The sequence below is a fragment of the Electrophorus electricus genome, unplaced genomic scaffold (genome assembly GCF_041902795.1).
Source record: "Electrophorus electricus isolate QZ-2024a unplaced genomic scaffold, ASM4190279v1 Scaffold79, whole genome shotgun sequence".
Lineage (NCBI taxonomy): Eukaryota > Metazoa > Chordata > Actinopteri > Gymnotiformes > Gymnotidae > Electrophorus > Electrophorus electricus.
In genome coordinates this window covers 39,242-66,388 of record NW_027658796.1, presented here as the reverse complement: position 1 = coordinate 66,388, position 27,147 = coordinate 39,242, and the positions used below count along the sequence as shown (strand labels likewise).

Here is a 27,147-nt window from a genome sequence, read left to right as displayed (position 1 = left end):
GTTAGTTTTGATTGGTCAGTGGTGATAAACTCATGGTTAAGATAAGACTGAAGGACTCCTGAACCTGAGGGTGAGAGAGTTCTGATAGAGAAACTGGTCGAGAGCTGCTAGACTGAAGAGTTAGCTCTGCAGAAATCCAAATCTGTTTCCGTGGAAATCTTGTTTGGATCTTGGGATCTCTTCCAGTTCAGTCAAATAGTAATACAAGTAACTAATGAATTCATTGAAATACGTACACGTTAATCTCTCTAGTCATGCCAGTGCTGCAACAGGCAGCCACCCTCGAACAGCCCCGGAAATAATATGCATTTTTGTGATTCAAGTTATTTTGTATTTTTGTTATCATTATTATTTTATTTTACCTTATTTACCTTTGCATTTGTATTTAGTGGAGCCTTGTCAAGGAGTAGTGCATAAATGATAATGATTTTACTTCAGACGAACTGTATTCAATGATTAGTGACATTCACTGTGATGAGCACAATCATGTAGAATTAATGCACTAGTATTTTCTTTCATCATGGGGTATTACATCAAAATGTAACATGTTTTGAAACTCATGAACGTTATATGAGAATGTGTTTCGCCCATGGTACTATCATTTGTGCCACAGTTGTGTCTACCAAATAGATAGTTTGACAGACACAGGCTTTACACTCTGCTCCCAGTGTGCAAACTCTGTGGATGTGTAATTGTTGGGTCCAGTAGGGGTGCACTAAGTAGGGTGCTGTGTTATGTGTGTGTGTTGTTTTGCCACTAGGTGATGCTAAGCAACGGTCCTTATCTTTGTAGAATCTCAAATTATAAAAATACAGGTGAAGTTTTACTAATGCTCAACAATGAGCAGAATGGGAGTTTGAACAAAGCCTTATGTGCCCTTCTGCTAATCACCATTGTGCAGTCTACTGACTTGCATATGGTGGAATATGAAAAGGGTTTGACAGGCAAATTTTGTCAGACATAAATTTGTGACTATCCAGATTTAGTTAGGGTGTTGGTCATAAATGCGTCCTCTAACTGTCTATGGTGATATATCACTGTACAAGCAAGACAGAAAAGCTGTTAGAAGCAATATTTGCAGAATGGAGTATATGCAAAGTAAATATTGGAAGTCAAATAATATTCATGTTCCCGAAAACTTAGTAAGAGATCCAGACTTTTAAAAACATGCTCTGTTGATTTTGCTTAATTCAGAAACGTGTTTTTTTTTCTTTTCTTTTTACCTTTTAAAACATATAACATTCATTAAGCCTCCCACTCTGGTTATTCAATCTTTTCTGTCATGGGAAAGAGGTGACAGAACGATGGGTGTAGCTGAAGCTCTCTGGTTCGCTTCAGAGAGACAGTCCTAGCTTGCCTTTATCACCTTTGATCAGTTGTTTCCCAGCCCTTACAACATTTTTCACTTTATGTGCAGCCATGCACTACATACAGACCAAATGTGCTCCTTAGAAAGCCAAACTTGTGGCATTGCTACACTTCTTACGGTGGCATGTAACAGGTTCCAAACACCCAGGCTAAATAGGAAAGTCTGACACCCTCTTTGCTCACACAGGGAGCCTTGCCAGCTATGGAACAATGGCACCCTTCATTGCCTGGGCTGCACACTCATACCTGAGTGTACCTTTCACAACACAGGAACCCAGCCCAGGACTGGGTGGGGGTAGGGGGTGTACCCATCTGTCAGCAGACACTTGACAGTATGGGAACCCAGTGATATGTGGCTTCATGCCAGGTTGTCTTTTAATGCAGATTCTAACACTGGCCTGAAGCTTAAGGGCTGGGATCAGAAACATCCCATCATAAGCAATAGTATCGACTAACAAAATAACCAAGAAAATGACTGAGGAAGCAGTATGTCAGTATTGCTTTTTTCAGCTAATGTACAGAATGAGTGACAGTGGAAACTCCACAGGTGAATGTAAAGGGTAAATAATGAGCTTAATCATGTGGCTTCACAGATCTTCACATGCAAAAATGCAACAGTATATTTCTAGTGGGGATAGTGTTACAGTTCAGAGGAGCCTCCCGCTTCAGCGTTATGAGGCGCGGCTCATGAAAATGAGAATTACAGCAAGCACATAATACACTGGGCTGTTAACATGCCCCTCTGTTTTAGTTCTCTATTACTGTTGTCTCATTTGAAAACAAAAGTTGCTTAAAATATTTTGAAACTTAATCTACCAGTTTCTAATTGGAATTACATATTTACACAACTCTGATGACTTATTTGTTTTCTAAGCAGTCATTTTTAACCAAGTATTTTCTCAATCAAGTATATCACATACCTCTGTCATACAGTTTCAACATTCAACATTCAAAGAATTTGCCCTTTCCTCATCATGGTTGCCACCCAGGTGCTTGTTCAGGCTCTTGGCAGGTCTTCCTATGAGTGCCATCAGGACCTTACAGATGAACCAGAATGCTACAGCATGGCTGTTTTTCAACATTCCTAAGTTTTTCTATGTCACTCCACTATTGCTAATCTGAACTAAAGCATTTTAAAATGATTGTATTTGCACTTATTTTTTGCACCATTCAGTAAGTGGTTTAGGATTGTATATTGACACTTGGTTCTAGCAGTCTCAGTTAAGGGGTTATTTTAGATTCTAACCTATTTATGCTAGCTAAGGTTGCTTTGCGTAGATGACAGTTTTTGTAAGTTGCTCTGGATAACAGCATCTGCTAAATGTTATAAATGTAAAAGTAAATGTATTTGCAGGTAAAGCAGAAACTGGGAGAATTCAAGTCTCAAAGGTGTGGTTAAATTTCTCCTTGTAATTGGCACTGACATGGCAATTATGTGTGCTTCTATGCCTGAACAGGCCTGTCCACACAAATATTTGAAGGAACTTTCCCATTGGACAAAACTACCATTTTAGAAAATGAATGTTCCCACTGGGCAGAACTGTTTTATAAACACGCTGTGGTTCATCTAATGAGCCCTTATCACTGCTCGTGCTCACGGCTTGAACACACCTTCACACAGGGTAAAAGTGTAGAGTAGGTGGAGTAGTGTTTATACAGTGACTCATAGTTAGGTTGTAGCTAATCTTATCCACTAAGGCAGCACAAAGGCAGAATTAAGTCCCACTAGGAGTGGTATCTTAAGTTTTAGTGAGATTCCAGCTCTTGTTAGTTTTTTCTATCTTCTGTGACTGTTACAGCTTATGTTAAGCTGGCTGTAAGGTATAGCCGTGCACTTCATTAATTACAAATTCCAGAACTGAATATAAAACCCACTGGTTTGCCTAGTTTTGGATAAAGTCTGTGTTGACCATGTTCTCATTCTTTTGCTTTCATACTAGTGAAGTATAAGATTTCTGCAAAGCTGGTTTATTGTGTTCTCTCTCCCCCTCAGCTATGGGTGGTGGCCTGTGTGAGTGAAGCTTCTTTGTGTGTCTTTCAGCAGCACTCCTGGTACTGGTTGTTTTTTTGGCAAGGCAGTCATGTGATCCCTGAGAGGGAATGTAAGATCATTTCTGGACTGCAACCAGACCTTTTTCACATCTGGAACTCTACTTCAACTCAGATACCTCACTGGAGAACAATAGAACATGGAAGAAACATAAGATAAAAAAAGAATTTGGTGGTTTCTTATAAAATTTAAGCAGGTAATAAAAAACCCAAGACTGCAAATAACCTAATGTTGGTAAAAATCTGATCTGATTATATGTGGTGAACATTTCCATTAGTGTGGTATTATTGTTGGTTGACAATACTTATTTCATCTTTCAAAAGCAGATAAATACCACATTGTGCTCAATCTGAATTACTGTGTTCTGCAATACTGTGGTATGTTTTGCAAAACAAAAAACAAAAAACAACCAACCAAACAAAAACAAACAAACAAACAAAAGAAAGCCCGACACAGTTAAGATAACAAACTTTTACCAGCTCATTATAAGGGTATTTCCATTATTCAGAAATACTGAATGCATTATTCAGAAATACTGAATGCAATTCATTTGAGTTACCCATTATTCTCACCTGGGTTAGGGTGCATTAAGTTGACTGTAAACACAGTGCAGAGACTTAGATAAACGTGATCCCATTTGACCATGGCAGAGCTTAAAAGCTTCATGCCAGACATTTCACTTTTTCAGCACCTTTATCGGTGGAGCTTGTGCATACCTAAAAGCCTTAGAGCTTCACATCAGCATTAAGACTGGTCTCAGCAAGCCTCAGTATGCCATCCTGATTCTGAAGCATCTCCCTTAACCTTTGTCCTCCTACTGATCAATTACAAGCATTCATCAGTTTATCATGTGTAAACTATATGCAGAAAGAGTCTTTAGTGAACTACAGGAAATGTGAACTTTTGTATTACAAATTGTTCACGTCATGATTAAAAAAAAGCGATCCTGTCTCCACTGCAGTGTCACCCTGAAGCCTTTGATTCCAGACCACAGGTGGGTGTGACCTAAACACGGCTTTACATATAAGGTATAAAGCCTAATGCAAAGGAGCATGCAGTAACTGGGCCAGAATTCTGCAGTTGTATTGTTACAGTATGATATTATTGGACCTCACTGATAAAATGGACCAGTTGTAAAATAACTTCAGCTGAACAGAAACAATGCCTTTAACTACTTCAAAGGAACTTTTAGGAGTTTGTTTCAAATGTTTCCACAGCTCAGATACCTTAATGGAGGAAGTGTGATCCTCTAAATGTAGTCACTTCAATTTGCAGTCCTTTTCCTGCAAATAGTTTAATTCTTAGTTATACTTTGCAGCCAAAGTAATAAGAACTATAATGGTCATTAGTTTGCCATAAGTAAACATGTAGTTCAGCATAAGTGAAAGTAATGTTTCCTACCACACATTTTACTAAATAATACTCAAGACTCTCCTGATCTGAGGGGAACAAGGGAATGTTGGCATGCATACAAAACTACAAACAGACACACGAAACCTTTTTTTTTTCTCAGAAGCCTGTTTTAAACCTGCCTGTGCAGCCACATTGTATTGCTCCTTCTGTAATCTCATCTCTGAGGAGATTGGATAGGGCACACACACGCACACACACAGACACACACACACAGACACACACACACACACACACACACACACATGCACAGACACGCACACACACACACACGCACAGACACACACGCACACACACATGCACACACACACACACACGCACAGACACACACACACAGACACATACACACACACAGACACACACAGACACATACACACACACACACACACACACACACACACACACACATGCACAGACACGCACACACACACACACGCACAGACACACACGCACACACACATGCACACACACACACACACGCACACACACATACAGACACATACACACACACACACACACACACACACACACACATACACACACAGACACACACACACACGCGCACGCACGCACACACACACACACACACACACACACACACATACACACACACACACACACACACACACACACACACACGCGCATGCACGCACACACACACCCACATTCCAAAGCACTTTCCTCACTGGGGTGGACGGTCGCTTCCTCCCTCCCCCTCACAAACACACATGCAGGCTGCAGGACCCGCCCCTGGGCCCAGGCTATATGAAGGAACATCGCTGGATCCTGCTGCTCACTCCAGGACACTCCAGTTCAGAGTAACTCCTCCGAAACGGTTTTCTCCTGAGTCTTTGCAATCACCGAGTCGTCAGCATGTCTATCAGAACAACCAGTGTCAGGTCTACCAGAAGCAGCATGTATGGAAGTGGCCCCATGACCACTTCTATGATCTCCCAGCGGTCTGCACCCAAAGCCTACAGTGTTTCTGGAGTCTCCTTCAGTAGCGGTGGTGGTGGACGTATGTCCTCATCCATTTCAAGAAGCAATGCTTATGGCTTTGGTGGTGGACTGGGTGCTTCCATGGGGGGGTATGGAGGAGATTCCTTCAACCTGTCTTCTGCCTTGGACTCGGATACCGTCAGCTTGAATGAGAAGGCTACCATGCAGAACCTGAACGATCGTCTGGCCTCCTACCTGGACAAGGTGCGCTCCCTGGAAGCTGCCAATGCTAAACTGGAACTGCAGATCCGTGAGTTCTACGACAAGCAAGGACCAGTTGCCCAGAGAGACTACAGCCACTACTGGGCCACCATCAATGACCTGAAGGACAAGGTACAGTAAGGGGCAATTAGTGGGCAGCTCTTATCAGTACTCAGACATTCAAACTTATAATTATAACTCTATAATTTAATTTGGAATATTTACAGTGCATACTGATTATGTGCAGGCCAGAAACACTGAAACGCATGATTAACTTTAGAGATAATAGACCAACATAGAAAGGACTGTTTGAGAGTCTTTGGAACATTATGTGTCCCCATCCAATTTAGGGTTGGTGTTTTTAATGTCTTTGTAATGTCTTCTCAGCCAATGGCTAACCACTGATCCTGTTTTAGATCAAAACAGCAACCATCACCAATGCCAACATCCTCCTGCAGATTGACAACTCAAAGTTGGCTGCTGATGACTTCAGAACAAAGTAAGATGCGAAAAAATAAAAGTCCTGCACATTTTCTCCTTCTTAAAAATGTTATCGGTTTACATATTCACATGCATTCGGGAGGTTAAATCGGCATTAATCCCATCTCCCCAATGACCAGGTTTGAGCACGAGTTGATGATGCGCCAGTCTGTGGAGGCTGACATCGCCAACCTGCGGCGCCTGTTGGACCAGACGACCCTGACTAAAGCTGACCTGGAGATGCAGATTGAAGGTCTGCAGGATGAACTGGCCTACCTGAAGAAGAACCATGAGGAGGTTGGTAGCATTGTCATCATCTACTGAAACTGCACCAAACCGGGTCACATATGCTTGACTGGAAAAAAAAAAAGTACAAAACCAGTGAGGTGATTTGTAATGTATATGAACTGGTTCAACTTGGCAGTAGTTGAAGTACAATGACACGTGCCAAGAATCAGGCTGATATACTGAAAAAAAAAAGCCTTTCTAAAATTCTTTCTAAAAATCTATCTCCATATTTGGTGGCAGATCTATTTTCAGAATTTTTTGCAAAAGAGAAACAGGAATGAAGTCATGAGACTTTATCCATTCAAAGCGGCGTGCATGTGTCTGTAGGAACTGGCAGCTCTAAGAACACAGTTGTCCGGTACCGTGAATGTGGAGGTGGACGCTGCTCCTCAGCAGGACCTGAATAAAATTCTGGAGGATATGCGCTCTCAGTACGAGAGCATAACGGAAAAACACCGCAGAGAGCAAGAGGCCTGGTTCAATGAGCAGGTGAGGTGGATGTACCCTGTTTTCTGAAGCCCATTTTACAGTACTCGATCCTCATCTTCCACTTTTCATGTCATTCAAACAATTCTAAACCCAAAGCCAATACACTAAAATATTAAAAGACACTAAGTACTGTTTATGGTGATTATGAGAATATGAATAAAAGAAAGCCTCATGTATGTGTTTGCTTCTCTCCCAGTCTGCAGCACTGACTGTAGAGGTGGCCGCCAACACAGAGACCATCCAGACATCCAAAACTGAACTCACAGACTTGAGACGAACTTTGCAGGGCCTGGAGATAGAACTTCAGTCGCAGCTGAGCATGGTGAGAAAGGGAAGCCTGCAGAGAGGATGGGAACAAAGGAGGCAGGAAGGAGGGTGGAGGTCAGGGAGCGTATGTGGAGATTTGAACAAAATCCATCTGTTATGTAAGAGCGAAACAAGAGAAGGGGGGAGTATGAAGCAACCGGTGGGAGGAGGGTGATCAGAGCTAGACAGGGTGGTTGGGGAAAGAAGAGATACCAAGGCAAAGTTCACCATCAGATCCCAGAGAGACACACTCAGGCGGAAAAGAACGTGGAGAAGACATTATGTGGTAAAAGCAAAATGATCTTCTGAACTGTTTTGACACATGAGTGTGGACCTGCACGTCCTTGGTGTAGTTCTGCTACAAAAAAAAAAATCTCTATCCACATGTAAAATCTTGCTGGACTGTTCAAAAGGACCTTTGGATCTAGCCAGAGTCCTAAACCAGGTCAGCGCCAGATTAAATGCTGACACAAAAGACTGAGAGCAGTGTTACTGAGATGAAAAAGATAAATATTATGAGTAATCCTTTAAGTATAAGAGCAGGAAGGTCATGTTCAACCAATGAATTAACCCATAATAAATGGAAATAGAGAACAATTTAGAGTACCAAAGTGTTATTTGCCTTTCTGTATCTTAACATCCAGACTTCCTGTCCAAAGTCATGGAAAGTACAATACATGCTTAATTTTCCCATAACCCCTCTATCTTTTATTTACAGAAAGCAGCGCTGGAGAACACATTAGCTGAGACAGAGGCTCGCTACAGTAATATGCTAGCAGGCTTCCAGAATCAAATCCACATTCTAGAGGGAGAGATATCCCAGGTCAGGGCCAGCATCGAGCAGCAGCGGCAGGAATACACCATGCTTCTGGACATCAAGACTCGTCTGGAGAAGGAAATCAGTGTCTACAGGAGCCTTCTGGAAAAGGAGGAGACCAGGTAGAGACACTCAAACATATGTCCCTAAACAACTTTCTAAACACAACATGTGTTACTGGACAGTATTACATCCAGTGCAGTTGACCCTTTATGTTCTAAAGATTAATCACATATTTTCTTTTTCCTTTTTTTAGGAATCCCAGCACAGGTAATTATCAATTCTTATCATTGCAGATGTAGGACTAGAACTAAGATGGTTGTTTATAGATTTGGGAGCAAATTTAAATGGATCTGTCAATTCTTTTCCAGGTGGCTCCACCACCACCTCCACCACCACCGTGTCTAAAACAGTGCGTGTCAGCTAGACGTAGCACGCGACAGTCTGACACACTCACACAGTACAAGGCTCCTGTATGTCAACGACAAAATGAGTAAAGCAAGCAAAAAAAGGCATTGTTATAAAATCTAGGAAATAAATGCTGACAGTTGATAATGAAGAAAAGCATCTCGTTACTGCGTGTGAGAAACCTGTCTCTGAAAATAAAGCTTCTGGAAACAATGTACCTCTTCTGGCTCTCCAATTATTGCAGTGAGCTCTTATTTCATCCTGGCACACAGATCATTTCACATACACATCAAAACTAAAATAAATAGAATATTGCAGACAACACACTAGAGCTATGGATAATTAAAGCTATGGATAATTAAAACCTTCTGGCAAGTTATTTATCTTTTATTTTAATAGTTGAGGCACATTTACTGAAATCACAGAACTAGACACACACACACACACACACACACACACACACTCACACACACACACACACACTCACACTCACACACACACACACACACACACACTCACACACACACACACACACACACACACACACACACACACACACTCACACACACACACTCACACACACACTCACACACACACACACTCACTCACACACACACACTCACACACACACACACACACACACACACACACACAAAAGGCTTGCAGTCATTTTATTAGTCACGAATTCTGCTCAGCTTGTGCCAGTCTGTTCCACAACTAAGGCACTAAGGCAACGTTGCAACACACTGGAGGCAGCTGTTACACCACCCTCCCTCTGCAACCCTCATCTCAACACACTGCAACACGCTGGAGTTGGCTGTTACACCACCCTACCTCTGCAACCCCTCTTCACCCCATATGATGTTGCCAGGAGACAGTTTCATCACAAAAAACACTGAGCAGGAAAGCAAAGGTTATGTTTTTAAAAGCGCCAGGCCTTTGTTTACCATATGCCTCTATCAGCAATGCCCTTTGTCCCCAATAAAAGGTTACGCTTAAATGGAAAAAGAATGCAACAGATATTAAAGTGTATGAAAATGGGTGAGAGAAAGAAAGGAGAATATGTCTATGTCTTCATTTTTTATCTGCATCTGTGACTTACAGAATTCAGAAAGCAAATATGTATAAGCATATGAATATGCGATGTTAAATCTTATGCATTTATTATTTAACTTAAAATTCATGGCATTTAAGTATTCTTATACATAGGCCATCTAACATTAATATTTTTCTTTCTATAGTTTTAGGCACTGCACTAAATTACATTATGGGTAAAGTTTAAGCTAACCATTACTAAACCAATCCCATTCATGTTCTAATTGAACAAAGCTATGGAGAATGCATATTTTCTTAACAAACCTTTACCTGAATAATACCATACCTACCAAAATCTATGTGTCTGTACTTTTATTGGTGGCCTAGGTGTGACTGTGTAAACAGGGACAGACATTTTAAGTGTGTTTCTCAGTGAAAGTTCCTTCAAGTAACTACAGTGGCAATTTTGACAAACCTCAAACATCATCTACAAAGAGAGAATAAATCAGGTAGTCCGGCGATTACATTTTAAGCAGGGTGTGGCTGATACTTCCTGTTTAGGACAATTCATAGAATACAAACTATAACTGAAAATACAAATACAACAACATTAAACTTTTCTGTGTTAATAATCAATTATTCAAGGAAAAGATTTTAAAGAGACATAAAAAGTAGAAATATTCTTAGAGTTTTAAGGTGAGTGCAAGTGAGCAATCTGCAGGGTGGGGGATTAGTCATCTAAACAACCACTGAATAAAGGAGTTTTGGTGCTTTGAAACTTTGGAACAATTGCCAAACTCTCATTTTTTGAAGGCTAAAAATCATACTTCAGTCAAGATTTTAATTTCAGTCAAAATGTTCATCAGGCCACAGTTCTATATGGGTTTTTTGTTGCATTTTCTGTAATTGTTGCAGAACATGACTGATTTGTGTTGCCTGAACATAGCTGGTAGAGCTTCAAGTATCACACTTCCTAAACTGAGAGGGAGGGTTGATTAATGTGAATGTTAATTCCCTTCCCTCGTTCATGCCCTTATTTGTTCTGTTTTCATTCTTTCTTCTAAAAGTGCTCACATTTTGTGTTGTTTTAAGCTTAGGGTATGTCATTATTTGTATTTCCTCCCCTGTGCTGAGTTTATCCTGGCTCATATCATAGCTTGTTTTCTGTAAGCTCTGCATTCTGACTTTGGGTGCGGTACTATATTGGCACTGTATAAATTAAGTTCTGGTGTCAAAATAAATTTGAAAATTCATCTGCACTGCAGATGGAACCCCACTCTTCTCTGCCCCATGTGTAAATCACACCTGCATGCAAAATTCATTACGTTCCAAACATTATGATAACCTATGCCTTTATCGCTTGTTGATTAATTTAAAATATTAATTAATTAATTAAAAATCTTAGCTCACATGTCAAAAGCAGGAAATCAGTTGTCAGTTTTTTGTGTTTATGGTTTCACTTATTTAACAATTTTAAAATTTATGCTATGTTCTGTTGACCATTGAAATTTATTTTAGGCTAAAGCGCACTTCATGGAATTGCTAGAAGAAATCCACAGACCTAGTATTAAAATTTCTATCAGAGTTTACAAAATGGCATGATTATAATCATAATCCTAATAAGCATACATAGGCTCTTTTGAGTAGTTAGTTGGGTAGTTCTAAGAAGTCAAATTTCTTGTATTTGTATATAATGTTTTTATTAAAACAGACCTTCTCCCTTGTATAAACATTACACAATATCTTTCTGTTCTACTTGTCTGTAGATGTTTACAGATAAACTGCTTGAAATAAATGCCTCTATTTGAAGTATGCGCCTGATTTGAATAATTGGTCACACCACTGCAACCTCAAAGACCTGAGCTCCTGCGCTCGAAATACAAGGTGCATGTTCAGACTTGTCAGAGTGGCAGTGTCGAAAATTTTGGGGTTCCCTTAAAATCAAGATTTTAAATAAATAATATGAAAACAATTAAATGCAGTATGAATAGGCGTATAGCCTAAAAAATTTACTATCGCTAAAATTTGCTTGACAGCTTCTGAAATACGTGGTTATCTTATTAGTTCTTGCTCATTTCTTTTGTTACAGGTTCCTTTGCGAACCCAATTCTCAGCTATTTTTAACTGAATTACAGAAATTACACTACATATAAAAACTCTTCGGTCAAGTTAAGTAAGAAAAGCCCGAACCCCGCGGCGAAAGCAACGCAGAGCGGGACGTTTTAAACGTTGTGCACGCGGTGTGCCCTCTGGTGGGCAAATGAAGAATTACACCGGCTAAGGGTTTCTTACATAGCGTGCCCTCTGGTGGTTGTTAATAAAATTAGGTTTGAGAAATATACTTCAGGGAATGACCGCCTGTTTTAATATGAATGTGGATTTTTTTTGTACATTGAAACATTCTTCCAAAACATCTACATATTTGTTCAAACAACACACATCAACTAAAACAATTTAACAGTGTTACATTGAAGCCCAGTAATAAAGTAGACTATATCATGAATGTAAAATTAGTTGCTCCTTTAACCAATGTTGAAATAAGCCCTGCTGGCATGTAAAAAAAATAAAAAATCAGGTCACATTTATGGCCTGCACCTTACAGGCAATAATGAGAAAGTAGCATCGTGCCAATAATATTAACTAGGAATTAAGCTGTATCCAGTTTAATGACCAAAACCTTAAGTAGCACAATCACATATATGTGGTAGTGAAAACCCCACTGAGAACATGAGGACCAAAACCGGAACTCGAAAGCGCTGCCCGTTAAAGTTTGTTCATGACCTTATAGTCAGGTCACGTTTATATCTATTTCTGTATTCAACTTACGCTTGTCAAGTAATTAGCATTTATTATACGACTCGGGTGTGTTGGAAAAAGAAAGAAACGCATCAATTTTATTGAATCCTTGCAATTTATTTTAGGATAAAGCACACTTCATAAGGAATTGCTTGAAGGAGTTCATAGAACTGTTATTAAATTAGGTCCAGAATGATGCGATTGTAATACCCAATTATCTTACAAAAGAGCTTTTTATTTTACTTGCACAAGAAAGTCTGTTTAAATAATAAAAATATCTTACATGGGATCTTAAATGTTTCTTAGAAGCAAGGCCGTAGTCACATTACACATTTACATATTTATTCCACTCACGTTCTTTGCGCAATGATAGGAGCTGTTAATGTTCCCATCTGTTGTTGATGGGACACTTATTATTGTAACACCTACCACTGCTAACGTGTCTGACCTGCAGGAAAAGGTAACGTTAATATCAATACAGCATTGTGCGCTGAGACTAATTGTAGAAATAAATAAAATTTTACTCAGAAGTGTCAGTAATTGTATGAAGTGGAAACAAGCATTTTTGGTGAAAATGGGCCAATTTGCGAATGCTATATCAATCAACCATGACTACTGACGTTAGCAACCATAGTTAAGGTACCTGGAAGGTTAATTAGCCACACTTTCATGCAGCGTCCAACAGTAGTCATGGGCATATTCAGATAACATTAATGTATATATTGCGTTATATTTGTTAGAAATACTACGTGAAGTCTTACGTGAAGTAATGTGTCAGTCCTTTTAGTGATGCGCATAAACATGTGGAGAGAGGCAGCTTTAATTTACTGTAATTTCGTATAATGTCCTGTGTATCTGTACCTGCTTGGGCAATCTTAGAAAAAGGAAAAGTAACTGTGAATAAATGAGTACTAGTCAGATGATATAAGTATAGAAGAGAGTTGTACAAGAACTGAGTCAGTGTTTCCTAACATAATAAATACCAATCATAACATATTGAATAATGTGTTGAACTGAGTCAGTGTTTCCTAACATAATAAATACCAATCATAACATATTGAATAATGTGTTGACAATAAGAAATTGACAGTAATCTATTCCTGAACAACATGGCAGGACATACCAGTTGTTTACTGGGGGGGAATGATACGCAGTGAGTGAGAAAAGGAGCAGATACTGATAGTTAAGACCAAGAAATGATGGTAAGGAAAATATAATAATAATACATTAAAAACAAATATGAACCTTAAAGAAAAGCCATAATTTAAAATGAAAAAGTCATTAAAACTAATGAAGTACTCCCCCAGTGTATGTGGGGTGGGTTAATTAATAAAACAATTAAGTACATAACTAAAAAAAGTGAGAGGAGAATAGATGACTAGAGAGGAGAAGAAGTACCAGAGGAGAGGAAGAATGACATGGAGAGGAGAGGAGATTAGAATATAGGGGAGGAGAGAGGAGAGGGGAGGGGAGGTGACTGGAGAGGAGATTAGAATATAGGGGAGGAGAGGGGAGGGGAGGTGACTGGAGAGGAGATTAGAATATAGGGGAGGAGAGAGGAGAGGGGAGGGGAGGTGACTGGAGAGGAGATTAGAATATAGGGGAGGAGAGAGGAGAGGGGAGGGGAGGTGACTGGAGAGGATATTAGAATATAGGGGAGGAGAGAGGAGAGGGGAGGGGAGGTGACTGGAAAGGAGATTAGAATATAGGGGAGGAGAGAGGAGAGGGGAGGGGAGGTGACTGGAGAGGAGATTAGAATATAGGGGAGGAGAGGGGAGGGGAGGTGACTGGAGAGGATATTAGAATATAGGAGAGGAGAGAGGAGGAGAGGAAGGGGGGTTGGTGAGGAGAAAATAAGTCAAGAGGTTAAAATGAGAGAGCAGATGTCCCTGATGCCCTCACAGGTGTACTTGTTAGAAAATAAAAACAACTTGCTAAACATTGGTCACAATATCTGGACTTGTCTTTCCATTAGAATACATAGATTTATGGTTATATTAGTATCGTTATATTTTACCAGTCACTTAATAATAATAATAATAATAATAATAATAATTTCATCTGGTGAGTTAGTGAATGCCCTGCCCTGGGCAGATCTGGTCCCCCAACTGTTCAGTTCATAGCTACAGCCTTGCTTAGAGGTCAAGTCTCTTGCATTTGTATATAACAATATAATTTTTATGTAACAATATTTTTAATTTAAACAGACTTTCTTGTGCAAAAAAGTATTAGGCTTATTAATGTAATATTTTTCTGTTCTATTTTTTTAAATGTTTTGAATGAACTGTTTTAAATAAACGGTTGTAATCGACGCTCGCCCCTGATAGTGATGTGTGGAAGAAGATCTGAGAATCGTTACAGCCTGATATATTGGACTATGTGATCAGCGCCTACCCTCGGAGAACACATGACGAGCTGGAATATAGGGTGCAGTTTCATTTTTATCCTAGGGGAGGCAGTGTCGTGCTAACGGACATTTGCATGGCATTAATGGCAAAGAAATAAAGGCAAAAATATTCACTCGTTCAGTTACCGATATTTAAGGTAAAATCTAATATTTAAATGGTTGGATTTAAATGGTTGCATTGAGATTATTGCAGTACAATAATTAGTTGGTGTGATTAAACTATAGTCGAAGACTTTAACTATTACATCTCGGCTATATGAAGGCTTGACGAATTAAGCCTATAGAAACTCCACTATAATTTAAGTGAGATAAATAAGTTGAAAGCAATCTAAGTAAGAAAAGACTGGGTCCCGTTGTATTACACAGGCTGCACTGCAGCGTCTATTCACAGGCGCGATCCCACTACTGATCGGCACGGGGGCTTTGACCTGCTCCGTTTCCGACCTGGGCCGGTTCACCCCTCCTTAGATGACCTGGTGGTCCCAAGCTCCCTCAGGAGCACCATATCGATACCGAACTTAGTGCGGACACCCGATCGGCATAGCCCGCTACAGCCCAGAACCCCTGAGCTCAAACGGTCCGCCAGCCTCAGCCTCCCAGTAGCTTGGATTACAGGCGTACGCCACCGCGCCCGGCGAAAGCAAAGCACATCTATACATCATTTGAACGTTGTACACGCAGTGTCTGGTGGACAAAGGAGGAATTACAGTGACTAAGGGTTTCTTATTTAGTGTGCCCTCTGGTGGTTGCTAATAAATTTAGGTCTGAGAAATATACTTCAGGGAATGACCGCCTTTTTTAATATGAATGTGGATTTTCTTTTACATTGAAATGTCTTTCCACAACATCCAAATATTTGTTCAAATAATACACTCTAAAATAAAATTAACAGTGTTACATTGAAGCACAGTAGTAAAGTATATAATAAATGTAAAATTATATGCTGCTTTAAAAATATTATGAAGACCTGCTGGCATGTTAAAAAAAACTACTTAACGTTTATGAACTGTGCTTTACAGGCAATAAAGAGAACGTGACATTGTGCCAATAATATTAACTAGGAATGAAACAGAAATAGCACCCTCTATGGAATAAATCTGTATCCAGTTTAATTATTAAAACTTTAAGTAGCACTACCACATATGTGATCATGAGTTTTTTTTAACTTTTTTTTTTTTTTTTTTTTTTTTACTATTAAAATGAAATCTCCACAATGTCCTTCCGCGTGCTCCGTAGGTTTTATCATTTGTTACAGGTGCGATAAGAAAAGGTGTTGCGTTTAGGACATGGACTGTAGACAAAGGTACGGGGACCTCACCTGACACGACAAGGGTACGCGGACCTCACCTGATACGGCAGGTGGCGCTCATCGTCTCGGGTTCGTAACGGACCGGTAAGTCTACAGAAGAAGAGCGAGGAGCTTCACGTTAGGGACTGTGTTTTTACTTGGCGTTAACCGTGCACAGTGGTTTACGTTTGACAATGCATCGGTAAGATATTTTCGTTAACTAACAATGTAATGGAGTTGTGAACGATAATGCTGTTTAACAGTTGCTGTGGTTGTGAGCATCACGTTACTAGCCAGTAACGGAATGTCTTCCTGGCTAGTTAGTCAGCTAGCCAACGCGAGCTACCTGACTAGTTACGACTATTTTCTCTTCATTTAGCTCCTAGCTCTCTAAATACCTTTAAAGTTAGTGAATAGATTTGGAGATGTTGGTAACTGTGCTGCCAAGCAGTAACTTCTTGAAGTATAACAGTGGGCACTACTTTGAGTTTCCAAACCCGTAGCTAGCTAAGCTAGGTTAACCTAGCTAATAGCAGTTTGCTGTTTTAGCAAGCTTTAGTTTATTTAAATATATACAACGTTGGTTAGGGTTCTCAGCTATCTGGATAGCTAACTACACGTTTCTCAACGTACGTCTAAAATATGTAAAGCACTCATTCGTAGCCTCCTTCTCACTTGCAAGTTAGTCAGGTATTTTTAGACCTCTCAGTCCCAAACTGAGGGGTCAGTCTGAGCTCCCATGTAGTGTCAGCTTACAGCCCAACTTCTCAGAGGGAGGTGTAATGGAAAGCCCATCGCTCGGGTCCAATAAGACGAAATTCACGTCATCCCTTTAATGTTTGGGAAATATGACAGAAAGTAACCTTTTTTTTTTTTTTTTTTTTTTTTTTTTTTTTTTTTTTTTTGTTGCCATAAGCAGTAATTCTCTTACTCTTACAGGCAGGTCACAGATGTGTTTGGCGGGTGACAGCAGTGACCATGGTGCCAGGCTTGTGTGTCCTGTTATTGCTGGTACTCTTCTCCCAGGTCAGAGGTTTCTACCATGCTTCTGAGGAGGTCTCCGTGCCTGAAGAATGGGTCCTGCTTCACGTCGTCCAGGGCCACGTTGGTGCCGGCAACTACAGTTACCTGCGTCTCAATCACGATGGCTGCATCGTCCTGTATATGCATAGCCTCAAGGGAGATGCTGACCTTTATGTGTCTGATAAGACACTGCGACCAGACTTTGACACGTATAAACTTCAGTCAGCCACCTGTGGCTATGATGTAGTGGTGGTTCCAGGGGACTTTGTCAGACCTGTGGGCATTGGAATCTATGGACACCCTTCTCACCTGGAGAGTGAATTTGAGATGAAGGTGTTTTATGATCAGACAGCTTTGGCAGAGGACCTATTTCACAAGGAATTTTATTCTTCCGAGGACAGTCCTGGGCAGCCCAAATACCCACAGCAGGGTCCGGAGGAAGCGTTGGAGGAGGAGGAGTCCATTTTCTGGACAATCCTTATTGGGATCCTTAAAATAATACTTGAAATTTTGTTTTGATTATGATGTGATTGTTGCCATAGTAACTTTGTCATCAGAATTTCCGTTTTAGGCAAAAAAAGGCACTGAAATGTGGTCAAATTACTGACATAACAGTGAAGAAAAGATTTATACAAAGGCTATATACCTATATATAGAGAGAGAGAGACTCCACCATTTCTTTTTCTGTCTCTCTTTGTTTATTTTCCTTTTTCTTCTGCTGTCTTAATCTAGACATGATACACCAGAGGTTTAAATGAACCATGATCATCTCTCCCTGCTGGTGTTTTCTTTCATACAAATGCAAATTTTACTTAATTGATTGCATATCTACAAATCCAGTTCTTTTTTGTATTGGAGGAGTTTGTGATATATTAATTTTCAGCAGTGTTCTATATTGTGCTCTTTTTTTTTTTTTGCCAATTTCTGATGTAATGAATAATTTTGAATCTGCTGGAGTTCTGAGCACTATGCAATTGTAGAAATAATGTTTTGGTTAGGAATACACAGCTGTGCCTTTTGTAAGTCCTTTCAATGAGAAATTGAAAGGAATACTCTCATGCAACTGTAACGTTTGTAACATTTTGAAAATAAAGGTAATCAATTGTGAAAACTGCAACATCTTTCAACCAACTTTTGTCCTCTGCTCACATTCTGTGAAGTAAGCCTTTTGCTGAGTTTATTAAATGAAACGACTGGTCACTTTACAATGGTTTTACCTTTTTAAAAAATATTTTGTTCGCACCATTTAAAATACTGTAGTCTAAATGTATATTTAGCTTCATTCACTATTTGTGTGGTTTGCGCTGAATGTTTGTGTAAACCGGTGACATTTATGTGAACTCCAGAGTTGTGTGCGTCTATAATGCAGTGGCCAAAACAGGGTCTTACGTCATATGTAGCGGACGGAAACGAGCCCTCCTACGACCTTCCGCCTGGACGTTTAGCAGTAACGTTGCATGTGGTGATTATGGGTTCAGTGATTTAACTTTATTTTATGCACAATCATGCTTCGATCTGCGTTAGCAAGATGTGGAAGTGACACAATTAAACGCGTAAGTAAGCAAGCAACCACGCAAACATTTACCGGATTTAACTGTGCTAATGCTAATGCTACACTACAATTGTCCAACGCTAGCTAACAGCAACGTATGATTTTTAAAATGGAGTAAACTAAACGCCATTAGTAGTTTGGCTAAATACGGTGACTGTGTTCCTGAATCAGTTGGTCTCATCTTTGTCCGGAGAATCCGGCCTTCCGGCAAACTTACGACTTCCACCAAATTTAATTGGGGCTCCACGAGAAAGTAAGTTACTCAGTTCATGTTATAATGAGTCCTTTAGTATGTGTTTGCCGTTGAGTTGCTCTGGTGTTGCTGTTTTTGTTTGCTGTCCTTGTTCATCGCCCCCATTAAATAGCAGAGAGTTACTGGGGTTTTTTAAATGATTTTCAAGGTTTAATGTGGTTGAAAACAATATCAGTTTGGATGTTTATGCGGTCTGCTGTCCTCCACTCTTCTCTTCAGAGAGAGCTCCTCCGACCACCTCGGACCTTCCAGTGTTACGCAAATGTGAGGCTGATATTCCAGCTCATCGCACACCAACTCGGACGTGGTTGGAATCTCTAATAAGTCGTGACAGTGAACATCTAGGTGTTGTTGACCTCCACCCTGATGTCTTTTCTGTTCCTGTGAGGTAAAGCAGGCTATTATACCCTTTACTGATCTTTGCAGCGATATGCAGAAATGAGTTATGATTACAATTATGATTTACAGCAATAACGTACATAGATTTGCAAAGGTTTACAGCTCAAGTAAGGTGTTATCATTCATGTGCTCTTCTTTGTCTCCTGATATGTAAAAGTGCTTTGAACTACAGTCACTGTAAGAAAAGTGCAATATAAATAAATTATTATTTTGTGGCACAACCACAATTATATTTTAAAGATGCTACTTATAGAGGACCTGGTAGATATAAACAATATTTTCTTATAGTTGGACAAATTGCTTGAACCTAGAGGGATTTTGTTTAAAATCTAGGCTTGTGTTTGTGTGTGTATGTATATGTATATGTATATGTATATATATATATATATATATATATATATATATATATATATATATATATAATATAAATTATGCGTTTTAGAAAAAAAATATATAATATGTATGTATATATGTGTAAAATATGGCTTTTGTTTATTTGATTCTCTTGCTCCATTTCATCTATAAGACTCGACATACTCCATGCTGTGGAGGTCTGGCAAAGAAATTTCAAGAGAATTGTAAGTAGCTTTAAAATAATAATGTAATTCTGAATGAGTTCCTACAAGTATGGGATGACTTAATTCATATGTATACACTATATGGCCAAACATATGTGGGCACCTGACAGACACCTGTGTGGCCTTGCTGCCTGTCCCATTACATGGGCATTAATATGAAGCTGGTCCCTATATTGCAGCTGTAACAGTCCCTACTTTTCCGGGGAGGTTTACCACAGGAGTTTGGAGTGTCTGGGAATTTGTGCCTAGTCAGTCAGTGAAGGGGTTGTGAAGTCAGTCACTGATGTTGGACAAGAAGGCATGGCTCACTGCCAACCTTCTAGTTCATCCTAAAGGTGTTCCTTGAGGTTGAGGTCAGTGCTCTCTGCTAGTTTCCACAGATCCTCTATGTCTTTATGGACCTTGCTTTGTGCAGTCATGCTCCAACAGGAAACAGCCTTCCCCAAACTGTTGCCACATACATGAAAGAATGTAATTGTTTTAAAAGGTAATTTCATGGTGCAAAACTGCCCCAGACAGTTATTCTTTCTCCAACAAACTTTACTGTTGTCACTTTGCATTGCAGTCGGTAGTCATCTGCATCGTCCAGACCAGCATTATCCATTATATAGGAATGCTTTACAACACTCCAGCCAATGCTTTGTACATGGTGATCTTGGAGCAGCTGCACACAAGGCTGTTATGAAAACCCACTTCTTGAAGCTCCCAAAGCACAGTTCATGTGCTGATGTAGCTTATAGATTCGGTTTGGAACTCTGTAATAAGTGAATGAACTGTTTATTAACCTCCAGAGCCATGCCAAGGTGAAGACCAGGGCAGAGGTTAGTGGGGGAGGCAGGAAACCATGGAGACAGAAGGGAAGTGGACGCGCTCGGCACGGAAGCATCCGCTCGCCGTTATGGAGAGGAGGTGAGATTGTCCTGCAATAAATGTATAGACCCAAATATATACTGCCATTCAGCATTGGAGCTTGATGCCTGGTATTTTATGTAATCAGCCATGCTGATGTGTACAGCTAAAGGACCTCTGGAATCCATGAGTATTTGAATCTGAGCTCCCTGTTTTAGGTGGCATTGCTCATGGCCCAAGAGGACCAACCAGCTACTATTACATGCTACCCATGAAGGTGCGTGTACAAGGACTCAAAATAGCACTGACCTCCAAACTGACTCAGGTAAGTAAAGACTCATCTCCAACAAGGAAAAACTGACAATATAATTGTGATTAAAATTAATTTCCACTGGTTTCATTTCACATCAAACCTTGATACTGTTCCCTCCACAAGTAGTGGAAAACTATGCTTAGTTAGGTACTGTAAGTAGAATTCTGCCTTAAACTCTGTGTAGCTGTATATGCTATAGTCTAAACATGTTTATTCCCTTTAGGATTATCTTCATATTGTTGACTCATTAGAGATTCCCACACCAGATGCTCACTATCTACAGGACCTCATGAAACACAGACAGTGGGGGGACTCAGTCCTGATTGTGGATGTGTGAGTATATCCAACTTATATCTTGCCACAATATGCTGGTTATTTCTGTTACTTCTGTTTTCTTAGTCTCGTGACTTGCCCAAAACATCAGCTTCATACTATTTTTTTTTTCTTGGTTTTCTTCAGAGGGGAAGAATTTCCCCAGAACATTCTCCAAGCCACAGCAAGTCTGAAGACTGTGAATATAATTCCAGCAATAGGTAAGCTCATCCTTACGTTACAGTAAACATGCCTACAATGTCAGACTCTCACTTAAATTATCATCTAAAATTCCTCTCACTTTACAGGTCTGAATGTACACAGCATGCTGAAACATGAAAGTCTGGTCCTCACTCTGGAGGCGGTGAAATTTCTAGAGAAGAAGCTACTGTGGCATGATTGCAGGTTCACTCCTCTGTACCCTTTTAAACTCCCCTACAGTGACCTGCCATGAACTCAATGTATTAAAAAAGATTTATTTCATAAACTGGTGATCTGCCATTCATTCCATTCATACAGTTCACAGGCAGTTAAAACATATAATAAATAAAAACCTTCACCATGTAGGGACAACTAATGATGATGCATTCAGTCAAAGTCTCATCAAGGGTAGGTGATCTTTGTTGGAATGATACCATTTGCCAAGTCATGTCGAATCTCCCATCTTAAGGCGGAACGTTTCTTAGCTGTGGGTACCACATAATTGTTGGGGATGTATGTTCTCTGAGGCTTTGGCTGCAAGTACAAAGTGATTTCTCAACAGTACAAAAAAATTAAAACTATGTATACAGTGCAGATAAAGTAGAATTCTTTGATAGGTATGTAATGTAAGTGACTTGCTTACTGGTGGAGGCTGGTACATCAGTTGTTCCTAAGGACAAGAAATAAACAGCAGACTTGTTAATCCAATACTGTGTGTGTATTCTATATACAGTACAGGAGTGCAGAGTCAGAACACAGGTTAGAAGTTTTGGCGGAGTTAAATACGTAGGCTAGGAAGTACTGTACCCTGATGGCCCAGTGCAGCTCCTTCCTGCTCCTCTCTCCAGGAGCCTTGAACAACTCCCAATCCTGCTTATACTGGAAATACCTGATACAAAGGGAGAGTATAGGGCTTTGAGGACCAAGTGAGAATACTTGGGTGTTGAAACTCTCTTTGTAAAAGCTAAACAAATAAAAAGGTCTCCCTAATCACTGCATTGCGTTTCAGACACTATAAGGAGCAAAGAAGCATTTCAAACATCTTACTTTGCTACAGGATCATTTTTTTTCAAGTTTCTTGTATGTGGGTGATCCATAACTGGGCGAATAACTGAAGAGAAAATTGCGGGCTCGTTAGTATGCCTAGCAGAAAAATTACTTACGTTTTTAATCAACTAGTCAACATTGTATTACCTTACTCACAACCTGAGCAGAAATAAAAACTAGTCATGAGTGCAGCTCTTTTAAGAATTCCAAAGTTCATTTTTCTGTCCAAACATTTTGCCCCAGTTAATGCATTCATTCAATAATAAATCCAGAATTAGAATCGTCATCCTCAGCTAATTACTGGAAAACTTCAAATTAGACTACAAATTAGGTACCTGATCCCATAGAAGTGTATGCAAGAGCAACAGTGTAGAAAATCTTACAGGATTTGGGGCGCGGTCGGATGTCACTCTCACTGCGTGATCTTGTCTGCATTGTTAAAGGATTAAAACAGAAAAACAATCAATCATCAGAAGTGCAACTATGTCTAATGCAAGCCAAAGAAAACCTGGAAAAGTTATACAGTAGGCTGGTTCATCAGTATACAGGAATGATCTTCACTCTGGGCAGATGCCCCAGCATGGACTACATGTTTTGTACTGGTGCTGAATACTACTAGCACACAGCAAGTAAATGACAAAATGCTGGATGTACTCACCATGCTTTTGATGTAGGCCTGAAAGGCACTGGGCAGTTCTTCTGTTGCTGAGCTCTGTGTGTCAGCACAGCTGCCCCTTTCCTCGCTGACAGAGTCCAAATCACGCCGCCCTTGAGGAGCAGACACTCGCAGCCGATCCAAACACTCTTCCAGCTCACTTACAGGCGCTACAAATAAAACAAAAATAATAACATGCTAATAAATATAATGTACTACACTTGGAAAGCTGTTTATATATGAGAAGAGAAAGCTGCAAAAAAATGCATTGGGGGGGGAGAAAAAAGGACCTCGGTGTTCAGCTCATTAGGGCATGTTGGTAGCTGGAAAATAAATAAGAACTGAACAAACAATGTTAATAGAACTTCAAGCTGTGTACTACAATGAGTGAGGGGTTGGATACCCACCAAGTGTAAAAATATGTGCCTTTACTTTCATTCCCTTCCTTGTCTCTTGTCTTTGATATCCATCTTTATACCTGCGGTCTTTTGTCATGGTTTTTCCTTTATCAGGACGCATGTTAAAGGGGTGTTGATAATCCAAATGTATTGTTCCAGCTTCCAAGACGTCACTGCTATTGGCTGCATTATGGCTGGCTGCCCTGGTAACTTGGTAGCGAACATCAGTGGTGCATTTCTGTTCTCTTGTAGGACAATCAATGCTCTTTGTAGCAGAAGGTTGTGTGTCCTTTTCACCATACACGTTGGTAGTCTGTTCATCAGGTGTACTCTCATCAAGTTCACCCAGGGGTTGGCCAACACAGTGTTGTACAGATGCACCTTCACTGCGACCACAATGATCAAAAAGAGACTGATCACTTCCCTTGACTGACAATGAAGGAATCTGTTGCCCAGATGCTTGCAAAGCAAGGCTGCCTTGATACCAAGACAGGCCACTGTCATCTTCCCAGTAAATGTCATTAGGTCTTTCAGAGTCAGAGTGCAGAGTCAGAGTGCAGTCACCTCTGCAGTCGAGACAATCCAGGTCATCTTTAAGAGAGTCTAGCCTGCACGTCCCATAACCAGATGTTAAGATGCTTGCTGCAGGGCTGCCTACACTTCCAGGGTTATCCTCAAACACCTTATCGCCACACACATCTTCATCCAACCTCTCTTCACCTTCATGCTGCTCAGCACTGTGTTCCCATTTCTGTCTAGAAACTGTACAGCCAATCTTCATTTCTCCTTGCTTGGTATATGACTCATCAGTCCATTCCTTTCCATCAACGCTAAAGAAAGTGTTGTTTTTATTCAGAAAGGACCCTCTCCACTCCTGTCTGCTGTCCATTATTTGCTTTACTGAGGTTCCTATAGGTCCATAGTCCATTCTGCCTTTTTTCATAGATTTTAGACCATCTTGATTCACAAAACATCCCGACCCTTCTCTCTCACTCTCTTGTTCCTCTCTTCCAGTTAACTTGCTCGTCATTACACTTTTGCAAGCCTCACTAGCAAAACATTCCATTTCCCTTTCACTCTCCAGATCGTCACTTGCAGGCTCCTCATTCTTAAGGCGATCGATCAAACACTCAAGCTGACTACTGCATTTTCTGCCCGCTCCTGGCTTCCCTCCAATCCCCTCAGTCGTATTGTCTACCGCTACACAGTAAGTGTCCCTTTCTTCTTCATTCTCCTTCATTTTGATTTCATGCTCTACCTCAGGCCTTATACCCTCGCTGTCATCCTTTACAAAACATTCTCCCTGTTCTTCATTACTCTCCCAGTCAGTCTAGAATGAGGAAGACAATGAATCTTTGTCTTCTTCACTGCTATTTTCCCAGTGGCCATCGAGGCCTTGATACATGGTTTTCTTTTTGATCAGCAGCAAAGGAAAAATTAGCCCATCTACCGAGCCTCTGCAAATGGCTGAGAAGGTGCTGGAGTGACTATAAGAAGATTAGCACTGATACACAAGTTCTGTTTTGAAGCCCTAGGGTGCCACCAGGTGGCAGGACATGTCCATAACATCCACTTTGCCCACAAGTGATCATTATTAAAAAGCTAAGAATACTGCTAAAAAAATTAAAAAAGAAATTAAAAAAAACTTACCAGAGTCTTCACTGTTTGTAGATTCATCACAAACATGAGACTGTCCCCTGTGCTTCCTAGGAGGGAAATGTTTGGTATTATTTACCTGAATGAGACTAATCTGAAAACATGACTTGTTTTTTAACAAAAATGCAAAATGTGAGGGCACATTTTACATACATGCATGGGAGTCAATACTCTCACTCACTGAGTAATAACACAGGTTTATGTAGTTAAAAGGTATACAACTCCCCAGTTAAGGGTTGCTTTACAGAAGGAAACCTCACCTAAGCACTTTTCTCCTGATAGCTGGTTTTCCATTTGTGTAAAGGCCTGTGTCAGGACTAACAGCCTGACTGGTATTCAGTAATGAGCAACAAATGTCAGAGGGTGCCTCCTCTACAAGTCGGTTAGGAGCTGTTGAAGGTCTGATGTACCGGGGAGCCACTGAATGCTTTACGTAAGCGTCATAGTGACCCTGATTCACATGACCATCTTCATTAAAAGCTGAGGTCAGAACCTTGACAGGATAAATATAAAAGTGCAAAGTTAATATACATTAGTAAAGTGACAGTGAGGAAGTGGGAGGGGGGGTATCTGTGGGATGTGTCCATACCTGGTATGCTGCATCACCATGAGAGTAAATGTATCTGTAATTGGAACCAGTATTGTGTACCTGAACTAAAAGAAAGCACATGATGGGTTACAATCAGTGTTCTAAGTATCTTTCATGCTTTTTTGGCCACTGTGTCCTTTTACAAATGCAACCACAAACCTCTCTCTTTAGTGATCACAGGCGGACTCTTGACTGAACTGCTCTGGGATTTTGAAGAGCTCCACTCAGCTGAAGTCTGGCTCTTTGACTTCTCATGATAAATTAGCAAGTCAAGATCTAGAAACGATTTGGGGGACTTTCATAATTATCGCATAATGTTTCACAAAGTAAAACCAAAATTCGAGAATGTATTAGAATATTAATTAAAGAACTTACCTCGTTTGAACTCAAGCAGTCTTTGTTTCGGTATGTTCGTGTACCCAAGAGCAGCTAACTGCTGCTGGACTTCCTCCTCTGAAAATTCAAGCTCTTGCATTGCCTGTGAAGTCCAGGGAAAACTTACCTGATAATACTTTACAGTGACGTTAGATGAAACTCCTGCTATAAAAGATTCAACAAAAACAAAGAATTCTGAATAGTCAACGCTAGAATAGTCATTTTAATTCAGGATATAGCTAGTTAAACGTTAGGTATGTGGACAACCCAGCAACCTGGGACGTGGCTAATGAGTTAGCGTAGCTACCAAAGTTTGATTTCTGCTTGTGTCTGGTAAACAATTTAAGACAGACCAATTACCTAACGTCGTACGACCAGAATTACGTTCTTACTTTACCACTGCACACTGCATATTATTTATATTATCATTATTATTATTATTATTATTATTACATTATTAGGTTACCTTTCTAGCTGGCGATATGTTTCCAGTACCAAGACAACAGAAGCAGTTCCAAAGCTTTGAAAACGACGCCGTTTCTTCTGCATAAAAGCCACGCATGCGCAGACGCGCATCTGGTGAAATAGCGCCTCCTATCATGCCG

The 27,147-nt window shown here is 40.2% G+C and overlaps 4 protein-coding genes across 8 annotated transcripts; 3 read left to right on the top strand and 1 right to left on the bottom strand.

Annotated features, from left to right (window-relative positions):
- Nucleotides 1-5,608: 5,608 nt before the first annotated feature.
- On the top strand, nt 5,609-9,033 carry LOC113582516 (keratin, type I cytoskeletal 19-like). The gene is made up of 8 exons (XM_027018306.3): nt 5,609-6,160; nt 6,445-6,527; nt 6,649-6,805; nt 7,124-7,285; nt 7,482-7,607; nt 8,310-8,530; nt 8,665-8,678; nt 8,780-9,033. Exons 1-8 carry the CDS (start codon nt 5,702-5,704, stop codon nt 8,833-8,835), a joined length of 1,278 nt encoding a protein of 425 aa, XP_026874107.2. The 5' UTR covers nt 5,609-5,701; the 3' UTR covers nt 8,836-9,033.
- Nucleotides 9,034-16,313: 7,280 nt separating this feature from the next.
- LOC145656569 (UPF0669 protein C6orf120 homolog) lies at nt 16,314-18,482 on the top strand. The gene is made up of 2 exons (XM_081709737.1): nt 16,314-16,544; nt 17,282-18,482. The coding sequence occupies exon 2, from the start codon at nt 17,321-17,323 to the stop codon at nt 17,882-17,884; it is 564 nt and encodes a 187-aa protein (XP_081565863.1). The 5' UTR covers nt 16,314-16,544; nt 17,282-17,320; the 3' UTR covers nt 17,885-18,482.
- A 287-nt stretch (nt 18,483-18,769) lies between these two features.
- Nucleotides 18,770-22,530, top strand: LOC145656565 (large ribosomal subunit protein uL4m-like). Its single transcript, XM_081709728.1, has 9 exons — nt 18,770-18,918; nt 19,089-19,170; nt 19,390-19,558; nt 20,096-20,147; nt 20,939-21,056; nt 21,215-21,321; nt 21,533-21,642; nt 21,769-21,842; nt 21,930-22,530. The coding sequence occupies exons 1-9, from the start codon at nt 18,871-18,873 to the stop codon at nt 22,073-22,075; spliced, it is 906 nt and encodes a 301-aa protein (XP_081565854.1). The 5' UTR covers nt 18,770-18,870; the 3' UTR covers nt 22,076-22,530.
- On the bottom strand, nt 22,078-27,096 carry LOC145656564 (centriolar and ciliogenesis-associated protein HYSL1-like). Of its 5 annotated transcripts, XM_081709727.1 has the most exons (12): nt 27,009-27,095; nt 26,543-26,704; nt 26,327-26,443; nt 26,168-26,232; nt 25,839-26,071; nt 25,573-25,628; nt 23,528-23,694; nt 23,253-23,298; nt 22,870-22,933; nt 22,630-22,711; nt 22,466-22,492; nt 22,078-22,356 (listed from the first exon to the last, which is right to left on the bottom strand). In XM_081709727.1, the coding sequence occupies exons 2-12, from the start codon at nt 26,640-26,642 to the stop codon at nt 22,225-22,227; spliced, it is 1,089 nt and encodes a 362-aa protein (XP_081565853.1). In that variant the 5' UTR covers nt 26,643-26,704; nt 27,009-27,095; the 3' UTR covers nt 22,078-22,224. The 5 variants fall into 5 exon arrangements, with proteins under 5 accessions (XP_081565853.1, XP_081565852.1, XP_081565851.1 ...); XM_081709726.1 differs by having other exon boundaries at nt 22,078-22,492; nt 26,543-26,707; nt 27,009-27,096; XM_081709725.1 differs by having other exon boundaries at nt 22,078-22,492.
- Between the last annotated feature and the right edge of the window lie 51 nt (nt 27,097-27,147).